This window comes from Sminthopsis crassicaudata, chromosome 3 (assembly GCF_048593235.1).
Source record: "Sminthopsis crassicaudata isolate SCR6 chromosome 3, ASM4859323v1, whole genome shotgun sequence".
In the NCBI taxonomy this organism is placed as follows: domain Eukaryota; kingdom Metazoa; phylum Chordata; class Mammalia; order Dasyuromorphia; family Dasyuridae; genus Sminthopsis; species Sminthopsis crassicaudata.
Window position 1 is genome coordinate 476,254,567 of NC_133619.1, and position 12,574 is coordinate 476,267,140.

Here is a 12,574-nt window from a genome sequence, read left to right on the forward strand (position 1 = left end):
TCTAGAGACAACAGCTCGCTACAATTGGCGCCCAACGTGGGGCAAGGACTTTTGCTTATCCTGACAAGAGGAGCTAGACCAGACCTTCGCAATTTGGCGCCCGAACAGGGACAGACATGGTCCTGATTCCAGTGGAAAAGCTTCCGATCTAGATCTCAGTCTCTCTGACCCAGAACCGTGAGTAACAAGGAAACTTTGTTAAAGATTAAGTGAGCGTGCTAATAGATAAATAAGGAACTTAACTTGTTAAGGGCTAAACCAGGAATCTCTTATAGCTGAAATGGGGCAGATGTTAGCTATATTCAATCCCTGGACCTCAGCCGACTCAACCCCAGCCCCAGAAGCAACCTCAGCTCCACCCCCATTCAGGAGTGGTACTATAGAGAGTATAATCAAGATAATTGAGGAACAGAATTTACTTGTAACCTGGGTACAGATTGCTAAACTCTTGGCTGCATTAAGACGCACATCCCCTTGGTTCTTAGAGGAAGAAAAGATAAATGTAGATAAATGGAAGCTAGTGGGATATGAAATGAAAGAATTTCAAGCAAAAAATGGGCCTGTCAATAATCTGTTCTCTAGGCAGGGTTGAAGCTTCTTCAAGAGAATCATACCATAATTCCTCATTTAAATCCTCTTGCTCTAGGGAAAGATCTTGATCTTTCCTTTTTTCCTCACACTTCCTCCTCTGTTCATTTTTAGAACTTTTCCTTCTCCTACAACTTGCTTGATAGTTTAAGGCTAATTGAACTATGTTGTAGATATAAAATACTTCTGCAGAAATTGAACGAGGCCCATATTTGCGAAGGTCTGGTCTAGCTCCTCTTGTCAGGATAAGCAAAAGTCCTTGCCCCACGTTGGGCGCCAATTGTAGCGAGCTGTTGTCTCTAGAAGCTGCCGGATCACTCTCTGGGAAGAGATCTGCTGTGTCTTCTACTCAAATCTCTCCAACAGATTCTTCTTCCTGTAGTGAACCGTTGTCTCCATGTAGTTGCTGTTAACTCTTGTCCAGAGAAGTGACTTCCCTTCCTGCAGAGAGCCCCGTCAGGCCTGATGCAATGCAGACACTTCTCCTTGAATCCTGGCTCTGAATCTCCTCCAGCTCTTATCCTTCTCCAGGCAGACTCATTTTCCAGGCCCACTGTTGCTTTTTATCCTCCCAGAGAATGGGCGTGGGATAATGCAAGGGCTTCTGGGAAGAACCACTTCAGCCAATGGGCTTGCTCCTTCTATCAAGTCAACCTGAGTTCTCACCTTGTAATTGTCCAACCTGAATTCTCACCTTGTCACTATCCAGACAACCTCAGTTCTCACTTAGTAATCCTAACAGGGGGGAGAGTGCTGAGTGATGATGGCAGACGGTGGATGTGAGAGTGGTGGCCATGAAGAAGGAGCAAAAGGTGTGCTTGTTCCTCTAAATGACCCATTGTGTAAGAGTACATGAAAGATGGTTGTTCTAGTCTGTGAGCAAAAAGATAAAAATGTGAGAATAAAGATGAGGAGAACTTTATTAACAATAGAAAAGGGAAATTTTAATTTTTCATCTTATTTTGTAGACATTTATTTACCCAGTTTTATCTCTGTTGTAAGATTATTTTGGTTTCTGTACTATTATGTTTCCATTCCTGTGGAGACTAGTCTGTGTCTTTATTTACAGATGATTTTTAGGTGGTACAATAGAGAGAGTATTGGAGTTGGAAGCTAGGAAAACTGGAGTTCCAAAATTGTCTCAGACCCTGGTAAATCTCAGCCCTCAGGTTCTTCATGTGTAAAATGGGGATGATAATAATAGTACCTCCCTTCCAGGGTTGTTTTAAGGATTAAGTGAAAAAGATATGTGTAGAGTGTTTTGTAACCTTCAAGTGCTATATAAGCTAGCTAGCTATTATTCCTATTTAATAGTATCAGTTGTACTAAAAATCCATAAATAGTATGTCTTGCAAATTATCTTTGAAGAGCCTGGAAGCTCAAAAAAAAAAAAAATCATAGTAGGTTATGGAATATTATTGCTCGGTAAGAAATGACCAGCAGGAGGAATATAGAGAGGCCTGGAGAGACTTAAATCAACTGATGCTGAGTGAAATGAGCAGAACCAGAAGATCACTGTACACTTCAACAACAATACTGTATGAGGATGTATTCTGATGGAAGTGGAAATCTTCAACATAAAGAAGATCCAACTCACTTCCAGTTGATCAATGATGGACAGAGGTAGCTACACCCAGAGAAGAAACACTGGGAGGGGAATGTAAATTGTTAGCACTAATATCTGTCTGCCCAGGTTGCATGTACCTTCGGATTCTAATGTTTATTGTGCAACAAGAAAATGATATTCACACACATGTATTGTACCTAGACTATATTGTAACACATGTAAAATGTATGGTATTGCCTGTCGTCGGGGGGAGGGAATAGAGGGAGGGGGGGTAATTTGGAAAAATGAATACAAGGGATAATATTATAAAATATATATATATATATATATATATATATATATATATATATATATATATATATATATATAATAAAAAAAAATCATAGTGAGAAAGACCTAGAGTTAAAATCTTTCTTCTTGATGCCTACTAGCTGCCTAATAGAGAATTTAAAATGAGCCAATCTAGCTGAGCTTTAGGTAACAACTTTTTTTAAGAATTATCTTCCAAATTAGGGAAAAGTTGGGAAATTAAAGATCTTGATATGTTGGTTGTCTGACAAAAATGTTTTCTGAATATATCAGCAATGATTTATTTAGTGCAAAGAAATTTTTTCCCTTCTTTTTGGCAAAAGGTTTGTCATCTTATTTTATAGACGAGGAAACTGAGCCAAATAGGGTTAAGTGACTTTTCTGGGTCATACAGCTAGTAGGTGTCTTGAGGCTGGACTTACACTCAAATTCTCCAGACTACAGGATTGATACCAACTGTGCCATCTAGCTGTCCTCTTTCCCTCTTACCTTACCCCATTGTGGGGAGGAAAAAAAGAAAAAAAATTTATAACATGTGAGAGACAAGCAAAACAAATTTCCTCATTGATGACTATATCTTATTCTGTACCTCTGAGTCCCATTTCCTCTCTGTCAGGAAGTGGGTAAAATGTTTTATCAGTTATCTGAAATCATAGAGGATCATTTCATTGATCTAATTTCTTATAACTTCCTCCATTGATCTAATTTCTTATTACTTTGAAAGCTATTTGTAAACTATTTTCCTGGTTTTACCCTTTTCATTCTTCATAATTAACAAGTCTTCAAAATTGTTTTTCTAATATTGATATTATAATATAAATCATTTTTCTTGTTCTCTTTACTTAACTCTGTCAAACAGTTCCTATGTCTCTCATAAATCACCTATTTCTTCTTTTCTTACACAAAACAGTACTCTATTACATTTGGTTAACCTGTATAAAAAAAATTCAAATAGAACTGTGCTTTTAGAAGTTTTGTAAACATGAATCAAGTCTTGTAAAATAAATGTTGATTTTTTTTAAAGGTTCGACAGGAATTGCTAGAAGAATATGAACAAGTTAAGAGTATTGTCAATACCTTAGAAAGTTTTAAGATAGACAAGCCCCCAGATTTTCCTGTATCATACCAAGATGAACCATTCCGAGATCCTGCGGTTTGGCCTCCTCCTGTTCCAGCAGAACACAGGTAGCCTATGGACTTTTGGTTCAATATTTTTTTCTGATTCTTGTTATAATTATGACTGCTTTTAAGTATGAAAAGGATTTATATATGAAAAAAATTGAATGATGCTTTTTGTTATCATTAACAAAAGTACCTTTTTGGTCAGCAACTCCATATACATATATCTAACACAAGTTCTAATAGCCTACCATGCTCAGATTTTATATGTGATCTTGAAGACAGTTTGAATGTACTATTCAAGAACTGACATAGTTAAGAGCATAGAGCCTCACAGATGGGTTTCTGGGTGATAAATTGTTTGTCAGTGGCAAATGATGAATTAAAGAAAAAAAATATGGGTCTTAGGCCTGTGCAGCCCTTGTATGCTTCAACAGTATGGTGGTAGGATTATAGAAAAGTGAAAAGGGCTGCTAAAAGTGATGTTTTTTGTTAATCTATATAAGTATTACTTTAGTTGTAGACTTTGAATATGACATCTTTGTCTTGATAAACAAAACCAAAAGACAGAAGGAAATTACAGCCATTTGGGAGGCTGGATCCTAGGCTGTTCTTGGAAAAGGGAACAAAGAAATTGGTGGAGTTGTTTTTATTGTATAACAAAAAGCATAATTTCATGAATACATGGTCATCTTAACCTGTAGTATTCATGGTAATCATAGAAGGAACTATGAAGATAATAACTAATATATAATAATAATAACTAATATGAAGAGGATAAAATAGGAGAAAGGCTGCTAACAACTTGACAAGTTCCTTCAAACCAAGTCAACACAAGTTTTTTTTTTTCTTTTAGTACTTATTAGCCTTTTGTATTCTTACTTTATAGTCATTTCCCAATATATCATCCTCATCATTTGAATTCTGCCTTGTAATACACACACACACACACACACACACACACACACACGCACACACGCACACGCACACACGCACGCACGCACGCACGCACACACACACACACCACCACCACCACGACCACCACCAAGTAAATAAAGCCTATTGACAAAGTGAAGACATTTAACAGTGTTTAAACTTGGTTAACTTTGGTTAGAAAGCTGGCACAGAGGAAATGGTGGAAAGTATTTTGGAAGTTTATTTCTTGGGTTTGAGAAAATGAATAAGGTCAACCCAGTAGCTTCTCCAGTTCAGTAATTTTTCAGTTATGTCCAACTAGAATGGTTTGCCATTTCCTCCTTAAGCTCATTTTACAGAAAGGAAACTGAGGCAAACAGGGTTTGGCTAGGGTCACATAAACCAGTAAGTGTCTGAGACGAGATTTGAAATTTCCTGACCCTAGTTGTAGCACTGTCTCCACTGTACCCCCTATTTGCCCCTGTATATTCTAGTTTCTCATCTGTGTCTTATATTTTCTTCTAAAAAAGAATTGAAAGACTGTGGATGTGGTAAGCCCCAAAAAACCTCATAAATAATAAAATGAAATTTATATTAAAAAAAAAAATGGTTACAGATCTGAGCATTGTATCTGAAGCAGATGCTTTGGGTAGTTAAATTATGAGCTGGTTCAGAAAAAAGAATAAAATCAACATTGAATTAAAAGAAAAGATAGCCAATAAAGGTACTGTGAACAATTGCTACAAATTGAAACTGATTTATTAAAATGATCCCTGATTAGTAACAGTAAGACGGTGGAATAAGGCAAAAATATTACCATTTCTTAAAAAAGTGTAACTTTTGCATTTGTCATAAGGTAAAGACCAAATCAGCTGAGAAAGCACCATAGCCAGGAATTTCCTGATCACATTGTCCATTGGAGAGATGGAAACTAAGGGCAGTTCCGATTTATAATGCAAATTCATAGGTAAAGCCCTTTAGAAGGACATAATAGGTTATGCAATTTTTTTTTAATAAAACAAGAAAAAAGAGAGCAAACATAATTCTAAAAAAAAAATGATGTGAGAGCCAAATAAAATATTTTGTATCAACAAGACTTGCAAATGAAAGTGACAGGTTAATTAATAGATGCCAAATGGATCAAAGTTGTTTCTTTAAGGATCTGTTTTCATGATCAGTGACAGGAATTACCATACTTGAACTCTAGCATTTCATTCTTAGAGGTGATATATAAAGAAGTAAGAATGACTCTCTGGAAGGTAGGAACAGTGACTGAACCATGCTAAACTTATGTGGAGGAAATTTGTGCTGGAGGCAGCATGATTTTTAAAGACGAGAGGTATTGTTAAAAGAGAGGGGAGGAGATACCAAAAGAAGACAAAACCATAGATGATGATAATATTCAAACAAGGTAATTGATACTGTCAGCTACTGACATTCTTTCATATTTAAAATATATATACATGAGGTATATATAATCCTAGATATGTCATTTGTAAATCACAGATAAAATATATCTATTTTCTCATTTTCATGAAAGTTATCCTATATTAAGGGATATCCTTAATGAAAATGTCCAAAGGGAGCAAGCAGATTTCAACACTTGTCTCTCCATCATTTCACTTCTTTGAAGATACACAATTGACTGGTGTATAACTCATATATGATCCCACTATGTTCACTGTTTATTGATTACCAAATCCCTTCCCAGGACTCTTCTTCCTTCCCCTCCCCCTCAAGGAAAAAGGGGAAAAATATCACTGTAGCTTTGAATTCTCGCTTCCAACAAGGAATCAATTTCTCTCTCTCTCTCTCTCTCTCTCTCTCTCTCTCTCTCTCTCTCTCTCTCTCTCTCTCTCTCTCTCTCTCTCTCTCTCTCTCTCTCTTTCTCTGTCTCTCTCTCTCTCTGTCTCTGTCTCTGTCTCTCTCTCTCATAGTTTTTATTTACCAGATATATGCATGGGTAATTTTTACAACATTGACAATTGCCAAACCTTTTGTTCTAATTTTTCCCCTCCTTTCTCCCCCTCCCCCCCATGGCAGATTGACCAATACATGTTAAATATGTTAAAATATAAATTAAATACAATATATGTATACATGAAGGAATCTCTTTTGAACATATAATTTTTAAAAATTCCTTGGTGTAAATAGACATGCATTGATTATTTTAAAATAAGGTGTGTTTGCCAAAAATGTGTACTATTGTCATGGAGGATGATAGAAAAATAACTCCTTCCGTAGCAAGGATCTTCAGATATCCATGTTCACAGATGACATTATTTATTAATATAGTGATTATTTGAGAGATAATTGACCTAATAATTTATATTTAAAAACAAATTAAATGAGTGAAAATGCCTTTTGTCTTGATTGTGAAATTCAGTTGGATGGCTGATTTACTGCATCTTTATTCCAGTCTGTGTATTTGGAATAAACATTGCTGATGGGCAGGGATATTTAGAATTGAATAGGAAGAAGAGATCAGATTTGATTTTGTTTTTGTAAATAGGGTTGTGTTTTTAATGATGTCAAACTGTTTTGTATAAAGACCTGTCTTTTCAACATAAATATTCTGTGATTGTAGATCTTAGAACATTGGTTTTTGCATGTGACCAAGCAGCATATTTTCAGTAATAATGCACATGAAAGAAATAATGCAAAGATATGTTTTAGGAAGTACAAAATTGGAAGAGAGCAAGCAGCCACAAGGCATGAGAGAGAGGAGAGATGTGTAACTTTAGGTATTGCATTAATAAGTGCTATTGAAAAGAGTTTGAGGAAAGCTTTCAGCATTTTGGGTGCAACTTATGTAGAAAATATACAGAGTGAATGAGCACCTGTGTGTCTGGTGGAAATACCTGCATTGATGGGGTCACAGACTAAGTACAGTTTTGAATTATTCTTAAAACACTTTTACCCTTATTTTTTATCCATTTTCACTCACGTGTGTCTTCTCATTTCCATATATTGGGTTTGCTCTTTTGAAATCTGATTTATTGATGAACTTTCTATGTAGCCATAGTGATTGGTCTTTTAGACATCTTCTATTTTGTTTTCTTCCTTGGAACTGATGACAACTTCATCACCAGAGTTTTAATTTGTGAATGCCTTTCATGTTTCTTGAGTTGACAGTATTTTTTTAAGAACTCTGTGCCTTGTCTAGTTTCTGAGTTTTTTTTTTTTTTAAACTGTTGTAGGATTCAAAATAAAGTATAAATGGCAATTTTTTTTTTTTTTTAAAATCTATGGCAAATTCAGTTTCTTGAGGTTCACTTCATTTCCATTTCTGGCATCATCATTGAACACAATATTTTTACTAGTACCTCACTGATTGTGAATTGGCTGTAAAAATAGAGGAACAAATACACTTCAGAAATAATGCCTTCATATTTATGTTATAAGAAAAATTAGAAATTTTACAAAAAACCTAAAACCCAACTTCATGTGCAAAATAATCTGGTATTAAGTACTTTTGAAAAATTATGTCACACACATTGTGGTTATTTAAATATGTGTGTCTCAAAGAGACAGTAAAAATTTCCAATAAAATGGAAATTAATTGTGCTTTGTGTTTTTATATACCTCTGGGCACTTTTAAATAAGTATTCAGTATTATATAAATTTTGTTCACTTAAATCTTGTAATTTTATGGAGGAGGGAAAGCACACATTACAAATATTTTAATGTATAAATAATCTTTGAAATAAACATTAATCTTAAATGTAATTTTAAAAATAGATTTTTATAGATTCATTTTGTTTTTGTTATTTAGATTTCAACTGTAACTATCTCTCCCTCCCAGAGAGGCATCACTATTAACAAAGAATTAAAAAAGAAACAAAGGAAGAAAAAAAAATCTTTAGTAAAACTATAACAAAAACAGTTTGACATTTTATTTAGAGTACCATCTCTCTGAATCCCTTGTTTCTGCAAAGGAGTGAGGGAAAAATCTTGTTATATACCTTTTTTTTGGGGGGGAGGGAGGCAAGCTTTTTTTTTTTTTATAATTTTGCATCATTCAATTTATATTTTTTTGTGGTTATTGGTTATTATTTATTTTATTTATATTATTTTGTGGTTATTTTGTGGTTATTATCACTTTTATCATGTAGATTGTTTCCTGAGTCTCCTTGCTTTACTTTTCATCAGTTCACAAAAGCATTTTCTCTGCTTCTATATTCATCAGGCTTGTAATAATAGACCATTACAATTCACATGCTACAAATTTGTTAAGATGTTCCCTGATTTGTGAGCATCTGCTTTGTTTCAAATTCTTTGCTAAAAAAGTATTGCTATAGATATTTGGGAGATATATGGAGCCTTTTAAGAAAGTGTTCTCCTTTGGATATTTGCTTAGCATTGGAATATTTGGGCCAAAAACTATGAACATTTTATTAACTTTGTTTGATTCTACATTGTTTTCCAGAATAGTTGTACCAATCTATAGCTTCTTCAGTCATTATTGTTTTCCTGTCTCCATAACCCTTTTAACACCAACAATTTTCATCTTTTGTCATCTTTGCCAACTTGATGAATGTGAGGTGAAACCTTGGAGTTGTTTTGATTTGCATTTTATTATTAATGATTTGGAAAATTTTTTGATATGTAATTTGTAGTTTGCATTTCTTCTTTTGAGAATATTTGTTCATATCCTTTGACCATTTCTCAGGGCTTTTAAATTTAATTTTTATTACATGTCAAAGGTTAGGCTTTTTTCTTTGGGAAAATGTCTCTATAGTCAAAATTAGTAGGAAAATAAGATTTTACTGTGTTAGCTTTTCTTTATGTACAATTTTTCAGGAATGAATTTGATTCCATTGGCTTTCTTTATATGGTGAATGCTAACTTGGTTTTCGTTTGTGTTTTTACCTTTCCTTCTCATGTGATGCATATGGTGACCATTGCAGAGTAGCCTACATTACGAGGGCCTGGTCTCTGGTGATTTAAATGGAAGGAAGGGAATAGATTTAAGATATTTTTCTGGTGGTAGAAATAATCTAAACTGAATGGATATGTGAGATGAGTGACAATGGGATGAGTTAGAAATTAAGGATGATACTGGGGCTCCAAAACTATGTAAACTGAAGGATGGTAGTGTCCTTAGAAACAGGGAACTTTAGTAAGTAGGATCAATAAGGGAATAGATTTTAGAGCAAAGCTAATGAATGTTTTGGACATGATACCTTTGAGATGCATAGTTCAAAATATCCAATAGGCAGTTTGTGATACGGAATTTGAGCTCAGGAGAGAGATTGGGAAATAGAAAACTGATTCAAAATTGAAAAAAAAAATGCTTCCTTTAACACAGTATCAAGAGTAAAAAGAACACACCAAGTACTATTTGTAAGTGTGGGAATCATGTACATAGAGTTGATAGTTTAATTTATGTGAGTTAATGATAATTTAATTTATGTGAGACTATAGAGAGAAAAGAGAAGAGGCCTCAGAAGAGAGCTTGGGGGAGTGTGGATGTGGGTTTAGCAGAGGCAATGAAGCTGCAGATTAGGAGAAAGAGAACCTAACACTGTCATTAAAAAAAATCCCAGAGTTGAGATCAAGAAGGATGAACACTGAGAAAAAGCCTTTAGAAGTGGAAGTTAATAAATCATTGGTAACTTTGCAAAGAGTCGTTTTAATTGAGAACTGAGGTCAGAAGTCAGATTGTAAAGAAAGAGAAATGAGAGGTGGTAACTAAAATAGAGTTTATTATCCCTTTTTCCAAATTGTCCCATTTCCCAAACTGCTCTATTTCTGTTGATAGCACCATCAATTGCTCCAGTCTCCCAAGTTGTCAGCTTTTGAATCACTTTGATTTCTTACCTGCCCTCACTCCACATTCTAGGCAGGTGTCCCGGCTTGTTGATTCAAACTCTTCAGTATCTCTTTCATACTCTATATTCTTTATACTTATCTCTGCTCCCAGTTGAATATTGCTAATGAATCTCCTTTCTTCAAGTTTCCCCTCCAAGTTTTTCTTCTGTAGAGCTACCAAAGTAATTTTCCTAGCACACACATCTGATCATGTCACTTTCCTACCCTTAGTCAGCTTTGTTGGATTTCTGTTATATCCAGAATCTAGTACCAATTTTCTGTCTGGCCTTGGTTTCAACCTAACTTTCTAGCCTCCTTTTATATTATGCCCCTTCAAGCAGTCTACAGCCTAGACAAACTGGTCATTTCTTGTTCTTCATGTGTGACATTTCTATCTCCCGTCTCTGTGCCTTTGCCTCATGCCTGGAATGCACAATATACTTCTTTACTTTGACATCAGACTTCCCAGCTCAATTTAAGTGCCAACTCCTCCAGAAAGGCAGCTTCTTCTTATCCTCTCAGTGGGTCATGCGCTTTCCCTTCTTCTTTAGAAATTACTTTGTATGTTATTTTGTATTTGTATCTGTTGTTTTAAAGATGAGGTCCTTAAAATCAGAGATTTCTTAATTTTTATTTTCATATCCCTTGCCCTGAATGATAGATTGTGGAGTGAATGTGAGAAAACTAGTTCAGAGAAGACTTCCTTCAAGTAAGCTTTTTGGACCCTTTGGTCATTAGTGTTCCCTCTTCCTCCTCAAAAAAATCATGTATACTTACCATGTAATTTTCTAAAGGTAATGATTACTTTTCACTTTTCTTTTCCTATGTGTTTTGCACATTTAGAAGAAGCTTATTATATGCTCCTTAGGTTGGATTTTAACCAACCCAAGTTAGTTGTCCAAGCCAGATACTTTCATTTTTCATATGTGATATTGAATATTAATTTTAATTTTTTAATACCATTTAACTTACAGTAGAAAAAAATAGAACTGTTATCTGTGTACACACACAGACAGGTTTTGTAAATTAATATTATTTGTTAAAATTTTGAATATCTGAAAACCTTGATCTGACATTGAAGTTGTGTTTGTTTGGGTTTTTACAGTGAAGTAAGGTGCTTTTGTGGCTAATTCTCTTTATAGAAGACTTACAATTTACAGACTGTAAATCATCTTTCCTATCCTCATCCCCATATTCATTTACTTTTTGAAAATTTTAAATTCTAGGAGTGAATAGAACCCAAACAGTTATCTCATTCATATGGAGAGTCTTGCTTCCATTGGTTTTTCTGCTTTAATCTGATCTATTCACTTTTCTTTCTCTGAAACATATTTTATACTGTCCTATTCTTTGTTATTTCTGGAATGCCCTTTTTGTTTCTACACTTTCATACTTGATTTTTAAATCTTTTTCATTCTTTAAGGCCCAGATAATAATTTCACCTCTTCATTGAAGCTTCCCTGATCACCCTTGACTAAAGTGCTCTCTGTCACATGAACTACTACTACATTTTATGGTTTTTATATAAACCCTTGTATTGGCTTGGCTTAATTTCATTTGGCTATTGAACCAAGGTGGTTACCTGCCTTAGTAGAGGGAATTTGTTCATTTTGGAATTCCTTATCATAGGTCCAGTCTCACTCCTTATTTGATTATTAACAGACCAAGCTGAATTAATATAATCATTTTGAGATACTTACGTTATTATCTAGCATCCCACTTGTTTATTGAAGGCATTTAATTAAATCTTTATTTTCATTTCCCTATAGGTCATATGGAAAAATAACAGCATAGGCCACATCTAGCTTTTAAAAAAATAATTGTGCTTCATGTTAACATTTATTTTTAAAATATTGAGTTCTTAATTTTCTCTCTCTTTTGCCTTTCTTTCACTTTTGAGAAGGCAAGTGGAATATCAGTTATTATGTGAAATCATGAAAAAAAAATTCCATTTTACCACATTGTAAAAAAGAGAAAAAAAAAAAGCAAGAAAAAAAAAAGTATGCCACAATTTGTTCTCCGAATTAATCAGTTCTCTTTCTGGATATATATATGTCATTTTTCTTTGAGTCCTTTGACATTTTTAGGATCATTGTATTGATTAGAGTAGCTAAGTCTGTCACAATTGAACGTCTTTATAACCTTTGATTGTCTCCTAATTCTGCACATTTCACTTTTTATCACTTCATGTAAGTTTTTTTCATCATTTCTCACAGCATAATAGTATTCTATCATAACCATATACCATAATTTTGTTTAGTC

General features: G+C 34.3%; 1 protein-coding gene across 1 annotated transcript in view; it reads left to right on the top strand.

Annotated features, from left to right (window-relative positions):
- Positions 1 to 12,574, top strand: part of KATNAL1 (katanin catalytic subunit A1 like 1) — an 80,286-nt gene that overhangs the window by 29,921 nt on the left and 37,791 nt on the right. The window contains exon 3 of the mRNA XM_074303555.1: positions 3,489 to 3,649. Within this exon, the coding sequence (XP_074159656.1) occupies positions 3,489 to 3,649 (161 nt within the window). The remainder of the gene's footprint in view (positions 1 to 3,488; positions 3,650 to 12,574) is intronic.